The sequence below is a fragment of the Thunnus albacares genome, chromosome 2 (assembly GCF_914725855.1).
Source record: "Thunnus albacares chromosome 2, fThuAlb1.1, whole genome shotgun sequence".
In the NCBI taxonomy this organism is placed as follows: domain Eukaryota; kingdom Metazoa; phylum Chordata; class Actinopteri; order Scombriformes; family Scombridae; genus Thunnus; species Thunnus albacares.
The window spans coordinates 28365490-28393300 of record NC_058107.1 but is presented as its reverse complement, the minus strand read 5'-3'; the positions used below and the strand labels follow the sequence as shown (position 1 = coordinate 28393300).

At 39.6% G+C, this 27811-nt stretch overlaps 1 protein-coding gene across 3 annotated transcripts in view; it reads right to left on the bottom strand.

The window, feature by feature from the left end:
* LOC122999746 (transducin-like enhancer protein 4) overlaps positions 1 to 25890 on the bottom strand; it is a 36701-nt gene extending 10811 nt beyond the window's left edge. The window contains exons 1-8 of one of the 3 annotated variants that reach the window (XM_044376941.1): positions 25141 to 25890; positions 24716 to 24813; positions 23026 to 23089; positions 22846 to 22890; positions 11648 to 11710; positions 7879 to 7953; positions 6976 to 7177; positions 4402 to 4418 (exon numbers count right to left, since the gene is read on the bottom strand). In XM_044376941.1, the coding sequence (XP_044232876.1) occupies positions 4402 to 4418; positions 6976 to 7177; positions 7879 to 7953; positions 11648 to 11710; positions 22846 to 22890; positions 23026 to 23089; positions 24716 to 24813; positions 25141 to 25185 (609 nt within the window). In that variant the 5' untranslated portion in view covers positions 25186 to 25890. The remainder of the gene's footprint in view (positions 1 to 4401; positions 4419 to 6975; positions 7178 to 7878; positions 7954 to 11647; positions 11711 to 22845; positions 22891 to 23025; positions 23090 to 24715; positions 24814 to 25140) is intronic. The other 2 variants (XM_044376949.1, XM_044376954.1) reach the window with 2 other exon arrangements.
* Positions 25891 to 27811: the final 1921 nt, after the last annotated feature.

The window sequence follows — 27811 nt, the reverse complement described above, 5'->3', positions numbered from 1 at the left end:
CAGAGCAGGTTGATTCCTCCTTTCTCTTTCTTTCTCTCTCTCTCTCTCTCTGTTTCCAGACTGATTAGATTAATTAGCCTGCAAATTAGCTCTTTCAAAAACATCAAGGCAAATTAATTTCGCTGCAGAGACAAATGAAGGCTCCTCCGGCAGATGGAGCATTGTGAGTGTGGAGACCTGTGTGGAGTGTTCATTTACCAGTACATCATAATTATATTTTCCTCTCATTTCAAATTGACTCTACAAGTCCCGATGATGACACCTGTAACCTCCGCTGCTGAACTTTTTTTTTTTTTTCAGTTTTTACAGTCTGACTCCCCTGTGTCTCTCTAGTAATCAGAGGTTTGCGGGCCCAGGATGACCAAGCCTTTCTTGTAAATAATAATGTTATTAGGCACCATGAAGGCTCAAAGTGCATGTTTGGGTTGCATTATAGATTCAAAAACAATTAGAGGGGGCAGTAAAATATTAAGGTAACTAGCTGATTCTGGACATGTAGCTGTTATAAATCATCATCATAACATTCTGAACGTTTACTGTGTCGTTTTCTGTCATTTTCTGAAGATTTTTATCAAAAGAAGTATTGCTGTCTTTTTCAGGATCACTTTGATCACTCAATTACACACATTCACACCTGGGAGCTGCCCAGTACAACCACCGTCTGACCTGTTGGCCACTGAGCAGTTCCGAGCTGTTGGGGGTTAAGGGTTGTGCTCAAGGGCTCCTCAGTGGTGGTAATGAAGGAGGTTTAAGCACTGCTCTTTTACACCAGGGATCAAACCAGTGACTCTATGGTCGCAAGCTCACCTCCCCCCAAAAATTAAAAAAAAAATCTTTGAAAAACATACTATATATAATTCATAGTGTATAATTTTCCACTAAGTAAATGAATGAGAAAAAGTACAGCTTTAGCATGTTTGTTCAATTACTCCAAAATAAAAAACAACCACAATTAAAGCTGCAAACAGCGATGAATGGGCCCTCGCACCTGGCACCTATCGGAGAGAGCAGCTTCCGTGGTTTCGCTACTGGAGGTCGGTTGACAGAGCTCTGAATTTTCACACTGTGTGAATGGATAAAATATTATTTCCTGTGTGCAGTATGTGGTGCTGGAGGTGGCATATTGGAAATTGTGTATACATTTGATGGACTATGTATCATTTTAAGCCTCACTTCCCGTTTCCTGTAGGCAATACTACATAAGTAAAATATTAATCCACCAATACATTTACCAGAAGGCAACTGACATGAATATACATTTTCATGAATATTGGACATTGCATGTAGGAGATAACTATCACTTCCTGTGTCCACTATGTGGTGCTAGAAAACACTCACTAAATGTACATTATGTTGCTGCATATCAAATGTAGACCACACACTTTAAATTTCATGTAAATTGGATGATGTTTGTCACATAAGGCTGACTTCCTGTTGTTAGTAGGTGGCGCTATGACTATGACTCAATATTGACATCTAAATGTATTCAGGCCTGGACTCTTATCAAACATGAGAAATTTGGGGCAGATTGGACAATGTACATTAGAGTTACAACAACTTCCTGTTTCATGGCTAAATATGCTAACTGACCAGCACGCCATGTCAAGGACACCAACCAAATCTAAAGTCACTCAGGTTAATTCTCTAGGACGAGTTTGTTAAAGTACAACGCCTGTAAATTGCACAGTAAATTCAAAAACTGTTGGGCTTAGGGTAAGGCTCCAAGAGGCTTTTTTTTAAAGTCTGGAGATGTTACATCTGCCTACCGAATTTCATTCATCTACGTCAAATTTAAAGGTGGGGGCTTTGACTTTGAAAATTGTTAGAGGGCGCTATCGAGCCAACTTGCCACACTTAAGCCCCAGACCTATTTCAGATAACGCTGAACCTCAGCTTTCAAGGCAACATGGACGAGAAGAGCTCAAAGTGCTCAGAAATGTCAACAGGGAAAGATAACAAAAATATGATTGAAAGTTGCGGAGCAGCTCCTGAATTGACCTTGAAAGCACAATAAATTGTATGTATTTGAGACAAATTCAACCATTTATACAATTTGTTATTTATCACATGAACACATCCAAGACCCCACCAGCTTGCTCCTTAATGCTGGCAGTTAAAGGGCTGCAGCTAACGATTATTTTCATTATTGATTAATCTGTCAATTATTTTCTCGATTAATTGATTAGTTGTTTGGTCTCTAAAATGTCAGAAAACAGTGAACAATCTCGATCACTGTTTCCCAAAGCCCAAGGCAACATCCTCAAAATGTCTTGTTTTGTCCCGACCAACAGTCCGCAACCCAAAGATATTCAGTTTACTGTTATAGAGGACAAAAGAAACCAGAAAATATTTGCTTTTAAGAAGCTGGAACCAGAGAATTTGGACATTCTTAAAAAAAATCACTCCAAACAATTCATCAATCATTGCAGTTAACAGCACACAGCTATTGATCTAATCAGATTATCTCTAAAATTCATGAGGGAAAGGGGAAGAAAAAACAGAAAAATTGATGTGTCTCTTTTATTCCATGTGTTTCTCAGCTTTAATAGCTCTGCAAACACAAAAAAGTCTTTGTGACACTCTGTTCAAGTCAGTTGGTCTAATCCATCACCCCTGATCCTTCTGTTCAGCTCAATTTGTTTCATATTCTGCAGCCAACACAGCATGGAAAGCCTGACTGTACACTGTACACAGACGTCTTTTTACAAAAAAGAGAAACAGGCTGCAGCTATACATCTTGTTTCTCCCACAAAAAAAATATTAAAAAAGACATTTGAGGGCCAAGCTGCAGTATGTTTACTTTCAACAGGTGACTCATCGTAAAGGTCAGTCTGAACTTGAAAGCAGCCTTATTAGGAATTCATTTTTTCCCCTTTTTCGAAACATATACGGTACACAATTAAAGATGGAGACTGTGATATTGCTTGAATCAATAAATCATTATCTATTTGTCTTTTAATTACAACTATTCCAAATGATCCACCTCCTTTCAGATGAAGGGGATTCATCACATGTTGCACTGAAAGAGAGCATCACAAATACACACAAAAAAAACCCTCAAAATCAATGGATGATAACTGAACCAACAATTATCTTCATTTAAAAAGTGCACTCAATCCCACCACCAGCAATAGACCTGAGGAGGTGCAGTCCTTGAACACACCACGACTGCATAATTGACTGCCTGTATCGGCAACAATAAGCGTGCAGACGCACATGTACGCGCCGTCTACACCCACATAGCTTTATCAGTGTGTGAGAAGCTAACACCAAGGACATTAAGGCACAGATGTTCATGCAATTCACACACACTGTACCCTGTGGACTGTTGCCAAGGCAACTGTAGACCACTGACAAGGGGCTTATTGGTTTCATGAAGTGACTGTTGGCCGCCATGTCAAAGAGCAGCTCTGTGTGTGTGTGCGTGTGTGTTCTCACAGGGTGCTAATGAAAGGCATTCATCATTCTGGTCTCTCTATCTTTACCACTGATTTCTGACGACCTCACACACACACACACAGACAGCCACGGGCGCGCGTGCACACTGCTAATCGCTCCCATCATGGTGCCTACAGCTCTGGAAACATGTGTGTGTGTGTGTGTGTCTGTGGAGGAGGATATACTACATGGGGGGCAAGAGATAACATATTAAACATTCCTCCTGTCTCCACCTCCTCCAAAACACCAGAGAGCACACAGCTCGCTAAACTCATGCATGTGTGTGTTTTTGAGGGAGAGTGTGTGTGTGTATGTGTGTGTGTGTGTGTGTGTGTTCACCAGTGGAGCACGGGCTGCTGGAATAAAGAAATGCTAATCTGCTCATTGAGTATTCAACAAACCAAATGTTTGCCTTGGGAAAAAAGCCCCGCTTAAGGGACTAATTACTACAAGCACTGGATGTAATGTTGCTCTTTTGCGCTGCCTCTTTCTGCTTCCTTCACTAACCAGACTTTTTTTTTCATCTCGGGGTTTCTCTTCAGCCTCTTCTTCTTTCTTCCTCTTTGTCTCTATTTCCACATATCAGAATGTTTTAAAAGACATGATCTTTTTTTTTTTATAGTGAAGGAAAGGAATACATAAATGACTGCTGGATCAGAAGATACTAACGCTCTGATGGGGGTTTATGGCGGCAAAGATTCAAATCATTATTGAATAATATTAGTGTAATGAGCCACATTAAAGATTTTTTTTTTTAAATGATCATGAAAGTATTTGTGTTGTGTGAAGTATGAGGCAGCGAACTTCACACAAGTTTTACATTTGTGCATTTAATGCATAAGTAATATTTGATATCTTAGAATAGACATATTTAAAATCTTCAAATCAGTTTAATATTTATTAATTTTTATTTTAGAAAGAAAGAAAGAAAGAAAGAAAGAAAGAAAGAAAGGGAGGACTTACCTTGACTGAGTCTCGCTCTGAGGAGGCAGAGGGTGAGAGACAGGAAAACATTACTGAATTAGGCATTTAAAGTCTGAGCAGCAAACACAAGATGTCTGCAAATGTACAAACATGCAAAAAAAACCACAACAACAAACAGTTTATGAAACACACACAGATATAAATTCAGCTAATGATGGATTTGCATTAACATTGAATCTCCTGCTTGATGGGGATATTACCTGAGGTAACATTAACGCAAGGTAAGACTAAAAGTAAATTTACTGAGTATTTTCCTGTTTATTTTAGATCAATGCCAACTAATTAGCATTTAGCAGGTAGTTGACAGCATGATTACTTAGTGAAATGCTGAGCAACAAAGCAGAAACACACGATTATACTCATTATACACCAGTCATCAGTGAAGTCACTCACAATATGAAGACCTTGTTAGCAAAAAAAATGTATACATTGTAGCAGCTGCTAGTGTAATGAAGTTCAAATATGGTTGTCAATGTTACGTTGAGTCAACTCTGATTTGAGGAATGTAGCTAAATGCTGTTCGAAAACCTGCCAGAGGTTAGAGAACATCTGGAACTAAAAGTGCTTTTAGCACAGTCGGTCTTATTTCTACTACACTCTGTTCTTAGCAGACAGGGTTAGGGTTAGGGTGTTATTATAATTACACCACATTTAGATACTTTGTGTATGTGATCACATGTGTGCATTTATCACCAAATGCTTTGAACACTCGCAATGGGGAAATTTTTTCAAAAAAAAGTACCTGAATTTGTAAATTAAGAATGCAGAAGGTTCCAAATGACACTAAATTTCACAACAAATCATCCATTTGGCAACAGCATAAAAATAGAAAAAAAACTATATCCCAACTGATACTGGATATTTGAGGACAAAACCAATATAATTGGAACCAGGATATGTACTGAGTGAGACATTTTACTTGTCAGTGCTTACTGGTGGACAAACTACATAATGTAATGAAGACACTGTTTCTAAATGACTTCAAATAGATATTTGCAATTTCTGTCCTACAATTTCTTGTAATTTATCAGCTGACATAAATGCTGATACCGATACATCTGCAATAAGCTGATACCGATTGATATACAGGCCTAGACTAGAGCTGCAACGATTCATTGATCAATCAATCGACAGAAAATTAATTGGCAATAATTCTGAATAATTGTTTAAGCAATTGTTTTTATGCAAAATTGATCAAATTCATTGATTCCAGCTTCCAAGTGTGAATATTTTCTGCTTTTCATACTCTTCTATGATAATAAACTGATTATCTTTGGATTGTGGACTGTTAGATGGACAAAAAAAATACTTTTTGAAAAGTAACCATGGGAACTTGTAATAGACATTTTTCACAATTTGCTGACATTTTACAGACCACACAAATAATCGATTAATCAAGAAAATAATCAGTAGATTAATTGATAAGGCAAATAATTATTAGTTGCAGCCTTAACCTGGACGTTTTATTGGATCGGGCTCTAGAGAAGACAAAAGAAATCCCTTCTGCCACACAGTAAATGCACACTGATACACTGGGGCTCAGCTAGAGATGGAATTGCATTGTTATTGATTGTGCTCCTAATGGGGCTAAGTATTACCTGACTTAGCAGCTGTTAGCTTTACTGCAGCGATAGGTCAAGGCTGACTGCTCGACTGCACAGTAAAAAGCCTCACAGCCATGCTGCAACAGAGTAATTAAGAGCTGGCACAAATTGTTTTTATCACACACAGAGTCTCTATGTACTGCAATTAAATGCTTGAGCTCAAAGTCAGCTCAGAGAAGAATTAAAGGCGCTCTGTGTGTGTGTACGAGAGAAAAGAGGCATCATGGTGGTTGTGTATCGCTCCCTATTAGTCAAATTAAAATGGCATAATGACAAATCATTTTTAATTGCTTTAACTGCTGTTCATTCAGAGTACTAACAATTAAACGTCAGCCAGCACAAGTGGTGATATAATTCATAACCTTGCCTGAACATTGTAGGCATGTAAATTTTATTTTGGGATCATTAACTGAACAAATGATAAAAGCTGCAGTAATTATGTCTATCAAAAATATTTAACATCTGGAGCGCTGTGGTAGCCAAATGGTTTCAGCGCACATATCCACAACGTCCCTGGTTTGCTGTCTGCTTCTCTACTATCAACTCTCCATTAAAGGCAAAAAATACCCAAAAACATATCTTTAAATTTTTTTTTTTCATCTGCTCATGGATGAGATAAAACAGCTCAAGTTTGTGCTATTTGTCTTAATTATTAATTTGTTTTATCTTTTAACCTATCCTTTATCTAGTTGATGTTGTAGTAGACATAAAATGTGAAGATTTACAATTTAACAATGAAAAACATTAAGTTAGTTCTTTGTTTTACATATATATATATATTTGCATTAGATAAATATTGAGGAAATAACCAAACAGAAACAAAACCTCACATAATGACTTTACTAGTAATAAACAACCATGCTAAGACTTATTGTTGACATGAAGACGCCAACACTTGCATGCACACAGACACCTACCGTATAACACACACATACAGAGCAGGCCTCACCTCTTGGGTGTTCACTGTTGCTGTCGTGGTGTTTCCTCTCATCTTTGAGCGGCAGCTGGTGACTCAGGGCCGAGGAGAGTGCCAGCAAGCTGGCAGTACCGGCACCGGGGGGCAGAGGGGGCTGGAGGCCCGCTGGGTGTGGCGTGAGTGGGACCGGGATGGCGTGGCTGTGGGAGAGGTGTTGAGCCTGGAGCTGCTGCTGCTGAAGCACACACAGAAATACTGATTAATGCTAGATTTTGACTTGAAGAACTGAGGAGAAAAGGAGGTAAATACAGGAAAAAATAATATTACGAACATCACCTTGTACCTGAAACATGTGGAGCCTGACCATTACTGGATTTTTGAGCGAGACACCAGTACCATATTATCATTGGCTGACACTGTTTTGCTTTTTTTTATAAGCAATCAACAGGTGCTTTTTGGAAATGGCACCGTAATCGTTCATTGAAAAACACACGTTAAAAGGGTTGTTTTCACATTGTAAATCTTAATAGATAAAAACTGACCCAGCAGCCTGACAAAGACTCATTGAAGCTGCAAATTGTTGGCCAATTTATTGCACTTTAGTGGATGAATGAAGTAGAAATGAGCCATAAAATCTCAGTCATCTGCTTTGTGGTGGATCCACTGAATCCATCCATGTCATTGTCACTGGTCCATTCTGCGCTCATTTAGCATTAGCAGTTAGCGTTCAGCTCCCCTGTCATCTTAAAATGTCTCTTTTTCATTTCTGAACTGCTTTTCAGCATTTCTCTTTGACAGATCTGTCTTTCAGCATCTTCTGTTTGTGTGTGTGTGTGTGTCTCTCTCTCTGTGTGTGTGTGTGTGTGTGTGTGTGTGTGTGTGTGTGTGTGTGTGTGTGTGTCTGTATGTGTGTGTGTGTGTGTGCAATACACCCACTCCAATTATGGCGTTGAGTTCAGCCATGGTGACCTGCTTGGCCCTCTCCACTGCCTGTACCACCTGCTGCTGATGCTGAGATAAAGGGAGAGAGAGAGAAAGAAAGAGATGTTAAGACAGTAACTGAGATGGAGAAAGAAAGATTTGTTGAATGTGAACATCTGGATTTTAAAGACAGATTAAGAGGATTATGACCTCTGTGTACAAACAGAAGGAACTACAACAATCTCCTCCCCCACAATTCTGTGGTATACATGAAGAAGATAATTTGGTATATCAAATGGAATTCTCCGTACACATGTGAATCATTTCCTGACTCACATCTGTTTGTGTTTCTTTTTCTCTGAAAAATCACAATGATGAGATGCACAAAGTCTGCCTCTTCTATCAAACCTGAATCAGAATTAACTGGCAGCTGTCACCAACTTGCACAGCTTAAGTCTAACGTACACTCATCAATCAGTAACATACTGATCCTTAAGCCTCACAAACTGATGTTCGTGTCAATATACCAGCCATGACTGTGCTGTAACAGAGTGGGTTGTCTTAAATTAAAGGGGACATATTATACACATTTCCAGGTCTAAATGTATACTCAGTTGCTAAACAGGAATATCTCTGCAATATTTACAGTTCAAAAAAACCTTATTTATCTTATAGTGACCAATTATGCACTAGTCAGTTCAGCCTCTGTCTGAAACAGGCCGTTTTAGCTCCTGTCTCTTTAGGACCCCCCTCCTGATGAGCCCACCCTGTTCTCATTGGCCAGCTTCTAGAGCTGCCGCTTGCCAGACTTCCGGCAATTCTGGAGGCTGCGTAAACAACCTATAGAAATAGGAATTCACTCCTTTTTCTCGTTCTTTACTCAAAATGGAAACTTCTCAAATACATCTGTACATGTTAGAGCCAAAATCCAATCCGAAATATGCAAGTGGACAATGTGAACAGCCCATCGAACAACCTTAGGCAACATAGACATCCAACATCATAACAGTATAAATATAACAGAAAATCACAAAAAGCTTGATATGTCCCCTTTAAACCGGTTGTTTCTTTCACCACTTTCTAGACAAAAACATCCACCACATTATTAAATCAAAGGCTCTGACGGAAGCTGAGTAAACTGCCATAAGACAAGAACCTGATGACCTCCAAGTTATCTTTGGTTGTTTTCTCTTTAACTGGAAAACAAGTGCTCATCATCACAATTTGATACTCACCAGTACATTCAATCAAATGCACTGGATTAGAAATAAGCTATCAAGTGTGACTTGCACATTCAGGTTGATCCCTTCTTTGGGAGCAGAATTTGAAAACCAAACAACTGGAGGTTTGAGGGGACACTGTGGACCTGATAATGGGTCCAAGATACTGTTGTACAAGTGGTCAATCATCACCAATATAAACACCTGTCTGATGGAGATGTGTAAACAAAAAAAAGCTTGTGTGCCTCTAAATCACTCTGTGCTTGAGAGGATGTTTCACTTTTGGAATAGTGGACATTTTTCAACCCATCAATTTTTCAATTTAAAATGTTTATGGCAAAACAGCTATAACCATAAACTCTCTGCGATTCTGTTTTCTGTGACATATTTGCAGAGACAGAGAGAGACAGACAGCTAACCAGGCAAAGTCATCCAAAGGGTACAGAGAGAGAGAGAAAGACACATCCAGACGGTGAGAGAGAGCAGCAAGATTTATCCAGGAGCGCAAAACATCAAAGTAGGCCAGAGATGAAAGAGCTTATCAGGTGTGGAAATGAACCTGACCGTCGAGTTCAGCTACACCTCTGCAGACACTCAACGTGACACACACACACACACACACACACACACACACATGAAAAGATCCATCAGTCTGATGAATATTGGCAAATAACTTTTAGACCATTATTATCAATCATTCTAATAATTAGACCTGGGATGAGTAATACATTTTTTTTGGCAGAAATTCAACAATCAGCAATTTCCTTTGTCATTTCAGCCAATACACATGCTTTTCATTTCATCACATTACCAGCAGAGTTTACCTGTAACATCTTACTTGATTCAGGACCAAACATCTAAAACACTGATTTGTTACTTCCCTGGATTTATTAAAACACTAATGTGTTTGAGCACAGATTACAAATAAGATTACTTACTTGTTATAACACTGTCAAACATCTTTGTTGTTGAGTTATTTTTAAGTGGGTGGATCACTGAAAGCTTCCCTGTAAGTCCCTAACTGTCACACTTATATACTCTTGCAAAGAAAAACATGCTTGTAAATATCAAAAATATCCCCGCCATCGTTACAAACGTTTTTAAAAATTCACATTAAGGAAAATATTAATTTGGTCCATCAAAAAATGGCTAGTAATTGCCAAATTTGAATACACAAAATTACAGTAAACTAATACTACAGTTAGCCAAATTATGCAGCATTTAAGGCTGAGTTAGTTCAACAACGCTACGTGAGTTTTGGCCCTGAAACCAACACATGATTTTATTCAATTTCATAACTTGCTTATTGGAAACTTTTACCTACAAAAATACATTTTTCATAAAAAAATAAGCCAAACACAAATCTTTGCCAACAGACAGTACAGTACAAATTTAGCAAAATACCAGATTGAATAAGCACAACAAGACTGTGACTGTAGATTCAGTGCCAACTTTAGTTACTTTACCATTTTTGATACTCACACATTGCAATATGCACACAATTCTGTCAGTACTAGTATGTGTGTGTGGTACCCAACTTTACTTATACTGTATATGCACAATTATATTTATTAGTCCATACATGGATGTAATATCTTAAGCAATTATTTCTTGACACAGAAGGATGACCAGTATATCATCCTATTAGCGAAAACAAAGCAAGTGTCAAAGACGTTTCCAAGCAGCGTGAAGGAACAATATCAGAAAATGACAAAAATAATTAAAAAAAAACAAAAACAAAGCTCTCACAAACACGCGCAGACACAGTGGATGTGACTTGCCGCGCAATAATAATATGATTGTGCTACGTTTCATATGCACACCCAGCAAGCGAGGCTGTGAATCCAAACAAAGCAGTAAAAACCGTTTCCTCTCCCTGCCTCCCCTCTCTGCGGGCCTCAGGGCTGTGTAGCAGCACCACAGTCTAATGCCATTATTCCTAATCCACCCTAAACCCTCCTAATCCATTGCTAATCTGGAGGAGAGCTTTGGAGTCCACACTCACTCCTTCCTGCTGTTCCCACCCCTCCACATACACACACACTTTCACCTGCTCCAGAGGAAGGATTTATCAGCTAAACACACACACACACACACACACACACATACACACACGCACACCTAAATATTCCATAATAAACATACTACACACCCACTACTGTATGTGCACACATTTACAGTGTATTCTAACACAATATGTGTATGCAGGTGGACAAATATATACACACAAAATCAACTCAAACACAAAAGAATTTCCTCACACACACACTCAGCCGCTGGCTCCTGCATATGTTAGTGGGAGACATTTAATAAGTTCAGAGCATATCTGCCTATCCCGAGCAGGGAGGATTAGCCCAGGATAAGCTGTGTGTGAGTGTGTGTGTGTGTGCATGCATGTGTGTGTCCATATCTGTCTGTTTTGCCTCACAATCCACCACATACTTCTCCTCCTTCTACGGTTCCTCTCTCTCTCTCTCTCTCTCTCTCTCTCTCTCTCTCTCTCTCTCTCTCTCTCTCTCACCCGCCTCCTTCTTAACTCACAGTGACAGGCATTTGGGTCTTACCTCTTGAGAGAGGAAAGGAATGACTTGGGCGCAGATTGCGTTCAGCCGTTTGACGATCTCCGCCTGCAAGACAGAGAGGTGGGCGCAGAAAACACAATCAACTTCAAAGTCACCCACCGACAAGACAGTCATCCTCTGCACACAACCTACAACTGTCTTAGGTTTAAGTAACAGCTGACATAATTTCACATAAATATCCGTAATAGTAACTGATGTGTACTCTGCTACTGAAAGCTTTTACATCTGTCCCTGGGAAAAAATCTTCAGGCTCGCAGGAAATCTTGCATTTTACATTTAAGGCTGTTCATATAAGTGTTTTGATGAAAAGAAGAATAACTAGGATGACATAAGAGCAGTAAATGACCATGAAATGAGCAATAAAATGACAGAAACTCAAAACATCTGCAGAAAAATGTGAGAGGAGAAAAAGACATCAAAGTGCCACCCACACTGTTTGATTTACAGATGAAATGCAGTGCACAGGTACCACAGCAATGAGCACTTAGTACCAATGTCACCAAAACTGAAAAAACAAATCTCAAAGAGTGCTCTCAAGAGGTTGTAGAGCAGGTATTTGAACAGAAATAAAAAAAAAAAGGCTGGTTACAACGTGTCAAGCAGGGAGTGAGTTATAAATGCTTTATGTCCGTGATAAACGTGATATTTATCGTGATCCGGATTAAGATACTCAAACTCCAGTCGACATTTTTTAGACATGCATAAACTTGTTTTGTGTACACACACGCACTTTCAATCAGAATAAGACACATCTCATTTGCGATCACATGTCAGCACATTCATAAATACTCATAGCAGCAGAGCTGGTTACAGCCAGCCTGTTGTCACTTGTATTAATACTCATCATTATGTTGTATTTGGTCCGTGAAAGGCTTCATGGAGGCAAAAGGGCGGAGGAGGGATGAAGCTTTAATATGTGCCTTTCTTGAGGAAACAAAGAAAACCTTATTTGTTTTCAGGTAAAATGACCACATGCCCTTGAAATCCTAGCGGCGGTTGCTTGCAATGTTGGTGATCTACTGTATGTATCGATACACACAGAGCAGCACAAACACCACAGATGCAACTTCCATTGATTCCCAGTTAAATGTGCAGGTTTCTAAAAGAGATAAGTTTTTTCAGATGATTAGTAGGGTTTTTCTACTATCATATAAATTAAAAGCAAATGTGATATTATTAAATTACTCAAAAATGCTGCAAATATCAGAACTCATTTCATGTAATTTTGCCCAGATGCCAAATACTTACTGTGCACCTGCTCTCTAAACAATTCACATAAGAATAGTGATATTAAGTGGCAACTCGCACAATAAATAAGAAAACCATTACATCACATAATAAACAGTCGCCAGTCAGTCAATAAACACTCAAGTCATAAACAGACACATTTTATTATCTATTATAATCTATTTTGATGAGAAGTACATGACTAGACGACAAGATTTGTGACTTTTTAAAACTGTATTTGTGAGATTTTATTTCTGGCCAAACGTTATTCTACTACTTCACTCTCTAAACATCAATCAAACTCAGCCGAATGGACCATTTGTAAATAAAAAGGCAGGATTCGGCCTTCTTGAGAATTTGAAGGAGAGTGCTGAAAGAAAACTTAACCTACGTGATTTTTTTCTACTTAATCGGCTAATTTAAGAGCCAACTGAAGAAAAAAAAAAAGATAATACCTCCAAGTCCAATAAAAACTAAACGCAGAAGAAGCTTCATCTCTAACCTTGCCAAGCACTTGATTCATGTATGTGACCTTGACAGAGGTGAACTTTGCTCTGGTATCAGCGCTAACAGAAGTCCCCTGAGGCCATGAGAGCAAACCTACAAACACACACTGATACAAACCCTTCACACAGAAGCACAAACAGCACATACACACACATAAACACAGCCATGTACACAAACACACACATACACAAGCAGATACACACCTCCACAGCCTTCTCTGTATTCATCAGATGTTTTTACTGAACCCAAGGGTTGGCTTTTAAAGATTATACAGCACTCTCTCTCTCCCCCCCATCAGGTAGGATGTTTTTTTTAACAGGAAATTGCCTGATCCACTGTCCCAAAGGGAGTGTTAAGTGCAACTCGAATCCAAAGCACAAATAAACACAAACACAGACAAAAGACGCAGACTCACACCAAAAACACACTCTCACACGGGCACACAGGGATGAACATCACCTTCTTTATTTGTAAGAGTAAGTATGAACAACTACACAAAATAAAGTCTTCGCTCTGATTTCTTGTGAAGAAGACTTTGCCATCAATACCTGAAGGAAACTCTCTAGCAATATTATTTCTGAGGTTAACTGATAGTGCCGCCGCTGATATTTTGGCAAATGTCTCAAATGTCAGGATCTGCATCACCCAAGTTCTTATCTCAGTGTCTACTATATTTTGTGACTGGAACTGAAGATTTTGAAGTGAATTTGTGCAGCAGTTTGCATGAACTACAGATCAAAACAATATTTCTGTTCACTTGACCTTAATCCATATGATGCTATTTGACCAGAAATGTTTTTTGAGATTGAAACATTATGAGTGAAACTTTAAGTCTCTGTGTTTACCGAGTTTAAAGTTCCCATCCGCTAAAGAATATGTTTTTCTTCTTGTTCCATCAGTTGGAGTTTGACACTAGAAGGCTGTTCTCACCTTTTCTTTGTGCTCATTGAAAATCTGATGTTAAGGGATGGACCTATGAGCGTGATTTGAAAATACCTACTGTAGTCTGAATGAATCATGGTCCAGTATTCAAATAAAGTGTGATGTGGAAACTTGAAGCCTCTAGTGCACAAACACTGAGAATAGACTTTACAGTGAAGTAGGAGACATCTTGTGTCCAGCAGTTAAACTTTTGAAATCAAAAATATTTGCATATTCATAAATTCTGGCATTTTTAATGAGGGAGAAGGCGTCCATGCCATTTTAAGAATTTTAAAGTGGTAATTATACCTTTTTTGTGTCAATTTTTATATGTCTTAATACATGTCTGGAGGGGATCTTAAAGAATAAATCCCTGTTTACAATAAATAACATTATGTTGTGCTTATTTCGACTAATCAACTAATCAATACACTAATAGTTGTAGCTCTACTATGCATTCAAAAGAATGGGTTTTAAACATCATGCAGCAAATAATACGTTTTTTACAAAGTTTATACTGAATGTAAAAAAATATTTTATGAAAAGCACTTTTAGCTGCATTTAAATGGTGATATATACAAAAAAGCTTATTTTTATCAATAATTTCTAATACTGGAGCAGTTTGGGGCAGACATGTCTGATTTTCCCTGCACTGAGGCAGAGGATGTGTGCTATAGAAGCAGCACCAGCTCAGGTGAAGTTTTGGTGAGTTACATGTAAGAGCAGCAGGAAAGAGCTGCTGTCAGGTAAGGCCAGACAACACATGCAGTAAAAACTAAACAATTGCCTCAATCTGAGCCAAACACAGTAATTCCCAGAAATTCGAGGGGTAACATACTCAAGGCTCCACCGAGCACATCAATTCAGTCAGCGTTCGCGCTTGATCATTCACTTAAACGACACAATCTCACACTCTAAACATAAAACATCTTTGACATCAAAAGTCTTTCAGATGATATTTTTTCTTATATCATCTAGAAGTGGTCACCTTTTAGGACATGAGGGACAATGAGAGAACTTCAAAGTGTTTTTTTTTGTAAAAGGATGTAACAGGATGTCTAACAAGCCATTTAGAGTCGAGCAAGATGTTGAAATCAAAGCAAGGAGGTTCCAGTTCAACTTACCTGCTAGAAAAGGCAACACTGCAGCCGCACACACTCCCACACACAACCTAAAACACTGACATTTTCATTTTATATTTAACGTTTATCCAGGGAACTCTTGCTGTGCACACATGCCCTTTTTCAGTTCAGTTCTGCTTCACATTCAGACACACCGGGGAGCTGCCCGGTACATATTAGCCCCAGAGAAACTCCACTGAAGCAGTTGGTTTGGGTTTAAGTGTTCAAAGGCACCATAATGTTAGGTGTTGTGGGAAAGGAGGTATGTCTTGATCCCTTACAACACTCAGTATTTTACAGCTAGGAAATGAACTGATGATCGTCCGTTTAAGCTAACATCAATCTTTTCTATAAGAAGCGACTTTCCTCTGGCCTGGCAGAGTGAATGGATGTTCAAGGAGACAGAGGATGGATATCAGAGAGCTACAGACTGTATAAGACGTCACCACATTGGCTAGAAACGAAGAGGGCTGCAAAGCATTGCTACAAACAAAGAGACATAACCTTTCAAGATCCTGAAGTTGGTTTACAAAAAAAAGCACAACTGTAAGGGCCATGTTGGTGTTTTTGCAGGTTTTAGCTTCATTATTATAAATCATCCACGTCTTATATTTTTGATAATCCTTTTTCTGTACAATTTTAGGCAATTCTAGGCAGCATTCACGTCCCCACAGTATGAAAACCAAATAGGAGACTCCTGAAACTTGCTTAAGTTGTGTAATCCACTTATTTTTCTCAGTTTTATTGCAATTTTACTGTGTAGTAATGCGGTGCAGACTTTTCAAACCAATTGATCACTGTGACAGATCACACAAGGCAAACAAGTATCAAGAGTTGAGATTTCCATATCATAGAGAAATGAATGAAAACCAGTGGCTGTCTGGAAGATGAAGAATAATTCAGCCAAAAATCTAAAACACAATTGATTAATTTGCATTCATATGAAAATATATTATATTTAGAGCATAAAAAATTACTGGTATGATCCTTTAAAAACAACAACAGTTGTTTTGAAAGACTGAAAGACAAAATGCAGCAGCATTAAATCAAAAAATGTTATTTTGAACCTGCAGGATCAGTTGTAAGGATGCAGATCTCCACTAACAACTCCACAACATGAACCTCCAATCGATTTATTTTCAAGAGTTGACCCTGAGATGTTAGCACAGAAATGGAAACAAAAGCGCTGGAGCATAAAAGGAAATGGAGATGCTTTTCCACGAGGCAACACAACCAATTTCAGGTGACATTTTACATCAGTGGCAGACAACTGTGACTGTCAGCTGGAGTGCAGGGATGTCAGCCTGTTTGGCCAACACGTCTGTTGACACCACAGAGACCAAAGCAAAACCAAGGCTTGTTTTTTTGTTTTTTTTTTGTCCTGCGGTTTGTGCAAACCCAGAGAATTTATTTCTGCAGCGAGCAGGCCTCGACTTTGACCTGGACCTGTCCCCGTCTTGACAGTGAATAAATAATAAGAAACGACTGACCAGAGAGTCCACTAAGGTTAGGATTCAAACCAGGTCGATCCATGAAGCAGCTTATTGCTAGATTAAAAGGACTCTGTGGTCACATAAAGCCCAGTAACCTCAGAGGCAAGATCATGTGTGCTGAATTTCTCCTGTGTATGAGTCACTGGAGAAATGTTCCTCCAGTAAAAAAACAAGTAGAAAAATAAGTAAGCAGTGGCTTTGAGAGGCAATGTGCTGTATTGAACTTCTTACTTTATGGTTTTCCCCTTGTGATCAGATCAACAACATGCAATAAATGGTGTGAACTGCTTGAGTTTTGACTTTTATGAAAAGCAAAAAGGCAGAATTTGCCACTGAATATACTTTCATTATCTCCCTGACAGCGCCTTCTTGTGATCTTTTAGCTTGTTGGGTTACAGTAGTGTAGTCTCTATGGGATAACAGGAATGGCTTGTGCAGCACAAAAACACCCCCAGCAATAACCACTTATCACCAAAGATGTTGCCTGAAAAAATAAAAGATAAAAAAAACAGTTCAAATAGTCCCACTTTAACTCCTAACAACAAAGAAATTAGATCAGGCAGGAGCCCTGGAGTCAGATTGGGTCAGATAGAAGATCAAATGTCCGTCTCCCCCGTGGAGCTTTGTAAGCACCACATCAGCACCACTTTTCACCACCAGCTAATACACCTAATGGACCCCACCATATAAAGGCTGTATTCCCTTGAGCCTGCATGTGTGTTTGAGTGGGTGTGTGAAAGACACAGCTAGATAGGTAGGGAGAGACAGAGAGGACAAACAAAGGGCACTATCAGCTCATGTCAAACTGCAAAATGAATGTTAAGATTCTGTTTTTTGTTTATATGAGTATTTTTGTCATCCTCTAAAAAGTTTAAAATCTCTCTTCCTCCACATAAGAAGTGGTGTTACACTGCCCTCATAGACTATTAACAAGAGTACATTAAGTATTGACATATTGACATATACAGTATGAAAACATGATCATATACAGTGGTTCCTGATCTTTTTGGCTTCTGATCCCTCTAAAACAAAGCAATGTCTACTTGTGACCAGAACCAAGACCCTATGTCTGCAGGCCATTTCACCTCATTTGCAATGAGAACATGATTTGCAACATGAGAACATTTCTGCTGCAACTAACGATTATTTCCATTACCGATTGATCCGTCTCGTCTATAAAATGTCAGAAAATGTTGATCACTGTTTCCCAAAGCCCAAATGTCTTCTTTTGTCTCAGCCAACGGTCAACAATCCAAAGATGTTTAGTTTACTATCAGTGAGAGCTAAAAAATATTAATTCATATTATATTATAATCATTTTAGAGGCTGGAACCAGAGAATTTTATACAGTTTTGTCCAGTCTGTCACCATTTTCACCCTCCTGTTATTTAACAGGAGTGAATTTTTAAAGTAAAAATGAAATACTGAGGAAATTTTTGTTATAAATTTTACTTTACTGATTTAAAATATTGAAAAATTTCTTCAAACTAGAGCCTGACCGATATATTGGTCAGCCGACATTATAAGCCAATATTGGCCTATCATAGATATATCATATTGGCATGTATGTTGTCTTATATGCGCCAATATTTTCTTTCCTTTTCTAAAGTTATTTTATGTATATTTGACCCTTTTTCTTAATCCAAGTTTAATTTATACATACATATGTTTTTTTGTTTAGTGTTTTTTTTATTGATAGTTATTTATAATTATTAAATTCCCAGTGAAGTTTACTGTTTCAGTGCACTGATGTCATTTTATACAATAAAGTTTATTGTTAAACTGTAAAATATCATGCCTCCATTACATATTTTTGTCACAAGTACATTTGAGGGATCATTGCAAAAAATGTGCATTTATGTATATATTCTGTATATATAAGATCATCAACCAATATATCGATATCAGATTTTTTTGTACTCTAATACTGGTATCGGCATCAACCCCAAATATCCAGTATCGACACAGAAGTTATTTGCTGTGATTTAAAGGTTATAATATGTTTTTCATCTTGTTCTAAATACATTTTCTAGAAGTGAGTCCAAATATTAAAATGGCGGATAAAACATTACGTGACCAAATCTAAAAGAAACAAATGGCGCCCTATCCACTGCAGTAAAATGAGTTGTCAGACCTTGTTGAAAACTGCCAGTCTTCAATATCAAAACGTCTTATTACTTCATAGGGGTGTGAGTCTTTGGGAATCTAAGGATTCAAATCGATTCTAATTCTTGGTGTCTGATTCGATTCTCAATTGAATGAATAGAAAAGGCAGCACTATTTCACAAGATGCAGAGCGGGTGCAGGGTTTTTGAGGTGAAACCATAGACTTTAAAAACCCGCTGGTTTGTGGGGAATCCCATTTTGAAGCCTCACGTTTGGCATTTTGATTGTCATCATCATGGATTTTTGGAGCCAGAAGTGACCATATTTGTATGAGAGGGTTGAGCTTCCCTAACACTAGCTGCTAGCTTGGTTAGCATAGTGCATATACAGTCTATGGTTAACTGTGATAATGCTAATGCTAATGCTGATTTTGGCTTGTGAAAAACAGGCTTAAAACAAAAAGTACTTACCAGAAAAACTGAACAGCTGACTCCTTAAAGGGTCTTTCAATACAGTTGAACACTGAACAAGACTTATTTAGGCGACCAAAGTGTTACAATTAACTTACATGAACTGAAAACACTGAAATAGCAACTGCTATGCCCATATCCTATTCTAATCTGGGGTTACAATATGTAACGTACATAACCAACGTTGTTGCCATAGTAGCGACTTGTCAATCACATTTTATTGTCTATTTTACTCTAAATGGGACCATAATTTACAAAATGAACATCATGCTGTATTGAAGAAGACTTAAAACTAACGATTGAGACCATAAACTCATTAGGAAACTGTTTACTGAGGTAATAAAGCAAATGAGAAGTAGGGTCATTTTATCATAGACTTAAATCGCACTTCTTTTTGCAACCAATGGAGTTGCCCCCTGCTGGCCATTAGAAAGAATGCAGATTTAAGACACTTCGGTATTGGCTTCACTTTTCAGGCCCGAAGCTACCCACTAGGGGTGAAACAGACTGAGCACCGGGTTATTTTCTTCACCTCAGAGTTGGTATTAGTTGTTTAAAGGTGCAGTGTGTAACATCTAGTGGTGAGGTTGAAGATTGCAACCAACAGAATAACCCTCCCCCACTCCCCTTCCAAGCATGTAGAAGAACGTACGATGGCCGTGAAACTCACAAAAAACACAAAAGGCCCTCTATGGAACCAGTGTTTGGTTTGTCCTTTCTGGGCTACTGTAGAAACATGGCCGTGCAACATGGCAGGCTCCATGGAAGAAGACCTGCTCCCTATGTGGATATAAAGGGCTCATTCTAATGTAACGCAAACACAACGATTCTTATTTTCAGGTGATTATACACTAATTAAAACATACTTATGAATATTATATTCTAGTTCTGACAAGTCCGTTCTTCTAGATGCCACTAAATTCAATGTTGGTCAGCCAGTCTCATTTGTTACTGCTGGAGTTTGCTGCTCCGCTCCGGTAACATAAGTCTCTGAGTGACAGCGTACAAAAGTTCACAATATACTTCATGTTCGTCTAACAAAGATAATCATTTAGTCATTATATCAAAAAATGCTTGCAACCGCTTGCTGCCTTTTTTGAAGATTAACTACAAAATAACTCTAGCGTGTGCACGATGCAGACTGCCTGGGTGCTGCACTGCCCTCGCAGCTGATTTCTGCCTTTTTTGTTCCGTCAACATCACGTTATTAACTAACATTTAGAAAATCCATTTTTGACATTTGTGAATCGATTCAGAATCGTAGGAGATAAGAATCGAGATTCTTATGTGAATCGATTTTTTCACCCACCCCTATTACTTCCTTCTTTCGCCACTTTCTCCTCCCTCCTCCTTCCCTTTTCTCCCCATCCTTCGCTCACTTTATTTCTCTTTCAGCCTCGCTAATTTGCAATTGATTAGCTGTCCTCTCGCAGCACAGTCCCATGCTCTAAACCCCTCGTACCCCTCCTCTCTCCACACCCCTTCCCCGCCTCCCTGCCCTGTCCTCCGTCTACAAGTCAATTTTTCTTTAACGAGTGCTGGTACATTTCACTCCCCAGGCACCAGAGCCCAGGGAGAGCCCTTCTATGTGAATAAAAAAAGAGAGCAGAGCCAAAAATCAATGGGCCTATTACCCTCAGAAAATGCTAAACAAGCAATATTAGCAATTTACTTCGTAGCGGAGGCCGACTGCCTTAATGGGACTGAAGCTCGACATCCCCACCACCACTACCACCAGCCCCCCCCCCTTCAATCTCGGCATCCACTCAATGAGCCACACATGTCGTATCATCATATCAATGGAAAGAAAACACACATTAACACCCAGGCACACTGGCATACGAGCACACACAAACACAACCTGCAAAATCATTCGCTTCCAAAACTCACACACACACACACACATACAAACACACACACACACACACACGATAACATGCGCAGACAGACTGCTGGCAGATATTAGGGATTCACTCTCCAAAACTGTCTTCTGACAGAAATCATTGGGAACGACACAGAGCCACAGGCCACATTTAACCTCTTTTTATTTTTTCTCTGTTGCCCATATAAACACACACAAACACAAACAGCAGACAGCAGGATTTATAGCGGACAACCCATATTTCATCAGACAGGCCTGATTAGTCCGCGTGAGTGTGCAACATTCACACACAGCAACAAACACACACACACACACACACACGCTACAACAGAAAATAACACAACAACCAACAAACACCCACAAGTAAACGTCTACAATATATGAGCACACACACACACACACTAAATAAACATGTACTGTATACATACGGGCTGTTATACAGACACCCCACCACACACACACACACACACACATACAGCAAAGTAAACATGCAGTATAGATAGGCTACACACAAACAGAAAAACACATACACACAGCAAGACAAAGGCCAAGCATTTATCAGCTCCTCTCATACTTGAACACACATACACACACACACACACACACACACACACACACACACACACACACACTGCACACACACACACACTGCACACACCATTTCTCTGGAAATGAATGTGTAGCTGGTTAGCTGTGGCCCATTTAGCCTGGCAGTTGATGTGTGGTTAACACAGACATTTATGCTAATGACCTCCCCGTGTTTAAAAAAGGCAGCGGTAATGTAAAGGCTCGTTAAAGGCCAAATCCTCATTCACTCGAGTCATTTTTCAGGCCATTTTCTCGTTCAATTAAACTGATGAAATCATTATTCACATGTGGAATTACAACTGAGGCTCACAAGGCAACCCAACATAGTGAAGATGAAACACTGCTTTTATTTTACCTTGTAAATATATCAGTAGAAAATATAATAACATCTTTAATATACATTCTGGGCTGATTTTCCTTTAACACCAGAGAAAACAACAGAATAGAGTTTGTAGGCCAAGAAAAGGCAAACAGGTAATCACTATAAGGAGATAAAAACAATTAAAACTGCTGTTTTCTTGTAGGATTTTAAAAAATCAACAGTTTGTAGCGGTTTGTATTGGAAATAACACTATGGGAAAGGATTTAAAAATGCCACTTGGCCTATCTAGAATTAACCTTCCTACCTAGTGATAAATTGATTATCTCCAGGTTTGTTAAAATGTTGGCCAGCATAAAAGTACATTACTGAGGATCGGTGTCTACAGAATCACAGATTTCTAAATCAAAATTTGGAACTACATAGTCAGATTGATCTTATTTTCCATCTGTATGCCCCTGACTCCTACAACAGTGCTCTTTGCATCAATTTGACTTTTTTTTCCCAACATATTTGTTTGCATAATGAGTGAAAAATGTCTCCTACCTGTTTGTGCATCTCGATGTTGAGTCCATACGACATTTCGTAGTACTGAAAAAACAAAAATCAAAGCGAGGTAAAACAAATGTGCCCTCTCTGTTCCTCTTTTTGCACACATAAAAATGCATTCATGCATGTCCGCGCACACACACACACACACACACACACGTAGTCAATGAGACTCACCATGACATAGTGTCTCTGCATCTCCGTTTTCTCACTGGCCAGTTTCTCACACTCCATTTTCAGACTGTGAGGCAGGAGGAAAAACGTTTTGTTAGTGTATGTCATGATCATAACCTTACATGTTTTGTCACATTAAAAAAAATTCACAGAAGCAAATGTGAGCCTCATTTCCAGCAGACTTTTACAAACTGGGACTAAAGTGACTACATCCTGTTAGTTTAAATTAACATTTCTAAATTTGACAGCAATAAAGACTGAAGAAAGATCGCCGGGATCGCACCAGCTTCCCTTGCAGACACAGACACTTACTCAGCAGGTACAGTGCAGTAATTAATGGATCAATAGACGACCACACAAACCTCATCATATATTCTTACAGTGTGAGTGGATGCCCAAACTGCACCATCAACAAAAAAGCAACCATATAATGAGGATCCATATCACAACTGTGGTTACACTAAAGCTAAACGCTTTTCAAATATCGCCTGTTACTGGAAAGCTTCCACTCCACTTATTACTGCTACATGCTTTTGTGAGTGTATTTTACAAGATAATTGTCAGGGGGACAATGTCATCAAAATAAAGTTAGGATGCTGACATGCCACATACGAACAAATGAAGATATTTTCACATTTTACTGAAATGTAAATATTGCAATAAACTAAAGGATTTTGGCACCTTCTGATAAAAACTCTTAATATCTGATACAACAACTTGGATGGACAATTTTTTTCAGCCAACAGATGAGTCATGCAGTCCTTCAGATTAAGTTAAAAGGTGAAAAACACCAATTTTGGAGACACAAGAGCTAAGATATGCTTTTTAGATATTTAAAATGCCATTCAGTGTAACAGGAGGTTGGATCATTACTTTGGACAAATGTTTTCAGCTCAAATAAAGTGTCATAACTTTTCTTCTAAAAACCAAAAATAAGATCTCCAAAGGAAATAATCTTTTAGTCCCATGATCTATATTCAGCATGTGTTTCTCATCCATTTCCCTCCCTTTTTTTAACAAATCAACAGTGTCCTCCTGCAGTTAGGATTTCACTGGTGTGGAGCAGTTTGATCTGGGCTGCCGCAGCATTACACATTTACACATGCAGCAGATACTAGGCTTGGTTCAGCTGTTCAGCCCCAGGATTGGCCAACAAACTGGACCGCTGGTTCATCTCACCAGGTGATTGGACAATAATTACGAGGGGGCCAGTGGTGGGTGATTATTATGCATTGCTATCATGCTCACGGTTCTGCCCCGAGCAATATATTTCACACTTCATCATGTCGGCTAAAAAGTATTTCACACCACTTGCACCTGCAGAGAGAGACGTGCATACCAAGGTCAGGTTTACCTGTGTGATAGATGGACCTGAGACAAAGACTAACAGCATGTTAGCTCTATTTTGCAAAATGGATATTTGTCTCAAAGTAAGCATGTTTATTCCTTAATCAAATCCTGAGCAAAAAATTGGTTTCTCTTTTTGCATTTCATTTAATTGCATCATACATTTTCCCAAAAATGTTGGTCATACTGCATGACTCAAACATGACTGGTGGGTCAGAAATAAGTCATCAGAAATGACTTTTTTTCTAGTTTCTAAAATGAACCCAGAATAATACAGAAGACTTCATTGGTATTCTGTCACTATTTGGGCGCAGAGTTGATGTTTCTATACAGCATAAACACTTACCTGTGATACTGGGCTTGGAGGAACTGGAACTCCTCCTTGATCCGGTCGCAGGACTCGGTGACAGTGAACTTGAACGGCTGTCCCGGCTGGTGAGGAACCTCAACCCAAACCAAACAGCGTGTGAAGGAAGAGAGGAAGAACTGAGCCACCAAAGTTCAGTGTCACGACACACACACAGAGGCAAGACTGTCGATTTACAATAGGTCTCTGTCATTCGGATGGCCTTTTGCTTTCACTCAGTCTCTCACTCGTTAGCCCACGCACACTCACAGACACACACTGCAGCAGTTTGTCAATGAGCGCAATTGTCCGTGCGAGCGCGCGGTGGCACGGAAACTTGATCTAAACTGATTACGCATCAGGCGCGCGGCTGTTAATCTGCGCTGTTTTGACACACTGCTTGGCTGATACTGCTCTCTACTTACCGGATGCCGTGCCGGGGGGTACATCTTGCTCAGATCTCTAATCATTAAAAATGTTTGGAAAAGTTCATCCACCTAAACACGAAAACAGAATGTGTGGGCACGGATCTTTCCCGTGCGTAAAAAGGTCAGTCAGTGGCTGGTTAGCGGGCTATGTGCAGGCACCGTGCAGAGTGAGAACATCCTCGGACCTTTGGCTGGCCGTCATTCTTAAAAACAGTATTTCAAACGTCCATTCAGTGTAGAAATCAACGCAGGAGTTGCCTCAGTCTTCTTCCAGTGTCTCCGGCGCGTTAGACTACGCGCACAAAGCTGAATATTTCCCCTGTAACTAACAATGACTCGTTTATTTTCTCTGGTTTTCCCTACAAAACATCAGCTTCTGGCACATCATGACCCCGCTTGTCCGCGACTGAGCTTCTCCACGGCGTTCCGTCGTCACGCATTTATCGGTTAATTTCCTACAGCCTCCGTTAATGTTCACATCTCAGCTGCACCGGCGGAGCGACCACCTCACCGACTGTAGCAGCCTGTCCCTGCGAAGCCAAATTTAGAAGCAACCAGTCGTACGAGCGCAATTACATATTCACAACAATTACAGGAGCCTGTACCGTAACGTCGGGACGTGTAGTTTAATTCATATTAGTCGATAATAAGCACTACAGATGTGCGTCTACTATAAAGAACTACAACTTCCCGGCTCCTCTGCGACGCCCCCAAAGCCAATGGTGTGTGGTCTGAAGGAGGAGCGACCATTAAAGACATCCAATAGAGAGGAGAAAGTGTCCCGGCTGCGCTCCATCCTCCTGCCAGTCATCGATATGTTGTCCAATCACCTGCAACAGGATGCAATTTATGCAGGCTCCCCACGTGGGGTTCGGTCTGGTACTAAACGATGTCACAGGGATTAATCTGGAAACTATCTGTTGACTTATGTGTGTGTTTTTTTTAGAGAGACTTCCAGGCAGAGGCGAACATATGGCCCTTAGGTGTCTGGTGTTTTTCCTGTTTTTTTATTTATTTATTTTTTTAATGTAATTGCCCATTAAAACAATCTGCTATTATGTCCACAGATTACACTTACAACCCTGCAATTAAATTCCCATTGAGCTCCCTTGTAGACACCTCAGCCTACTTGTATAGGATGTAAATAATATAGGGGGCAGACAAAATAATAAAAGGTGGGTTGCGTGCCAATTTGCACTTTGTCAACTCTCTTTATTCTGTGACGATGTTGGAACACGATCTCAACTGTTTCCTTTGATATAAGTACCTTTCTCTCCTTTTTTTTGGCCGTTGCTCCTGCAGTTTGGGCACAGATTTGCCCTCTTGGGAGCTCCTCGTGTTACTTAGAAAACACACATATCAAAGTGATGGTTGCCAGAGCTTTTTTAAATCTGACAAACGCTGCTAATTGGCTTTTAGTCTATTATGACCCTTGTTTTTGTCTCAGTCATCTTAGAACAATTCCTGTGAAACATAAGCCCTTTTTACTGAAGAAATTTTGACATGCAACAGCAATAAAAGCACAGTCTGTAATGACTCGGACCTCTCTCTGCTATGCACACACACACCCATTCAGTGTGAGTGTATACAGTATGTCAGCCTACATTACTGTGAGTAGATGTTCAGTGTGGGAAGATGAAACACACTGTTGCTGGGTCAGCGGCTCACCCAACCACTGCTTCAGTCATTTAGCGGCACTAAGTGACTGTTTCAGAAATCTTAATCATCTTGTTTTACATTTAACTTCACATTTCTTCTCTTTTTCTCTGTATTTCTTATCACCTCTTATTGCTACAGTTACAGTAGGATCAGATTTATTATAATGCGTGTGCCTAATTGTATCTTAAAGCTGCTGTGCTGCTTTAACATAATAAAGGAGGACTTCTGTCATCATTACATGTTGCTTCAAACACACACACACACACACACAGGCATACAAATGGTTATCCACAATATGACACCACATCAATCCTCTCTCCCAGTCAGTCTGTCTGCCTCTGTCTCACTGTCTTTCCTGTTGTCTCTGCCTGCCTCTCTCTCTCTCTCATACATACATACACAGGGGTTGTGCACATATACACACCACTGCAGCCATTCAAATACACATCTCTATCTACCACACATACAAACTAATATCTCAGGTAAGCACAGAGCCTAAAGTGACCTACTGTCGTAGTGAATCCACTAAGGCACAGAAAAGGTAATATCGTGCCCTCCCTCTTTCCCCTCCAAGGGTTGAGCCGTGATGTGGGCGAGCAGGGGAGGTGCAGAGTTGAGGGAGGGGGCAGGTGAGGAGGAATAAACAGATTTATTTGCCTGCGCCCCTCTCTGATTATTTTGCCCCTGCCTTTTGTTCCAGACCTTATGAAACCCAAATGTCAAGTGAGGCGAGGGCCTCATATCGAGCCCTGTCAATCACGGCTCTCTGCGCACCTGAAGCCCTGACGCTGGATTATTGGCTTCAACACAAGGGCTGCCTTTGCCGCCAGCCACGATGCCTCAGATGATTCGACAGCCAAGTTTTTTTTTTTTTCTAAAGAGGAACTTCATTTGGCAGCTGATGCACAGGAGATTGCACAGCAGCGGATTTTGAGGGTAGATGGGTAGGAGGCTGGATATGTGTGTGTGTGTGTGTGTGTGTGTACGGGGGGGCAGAGTGGCTTATCAA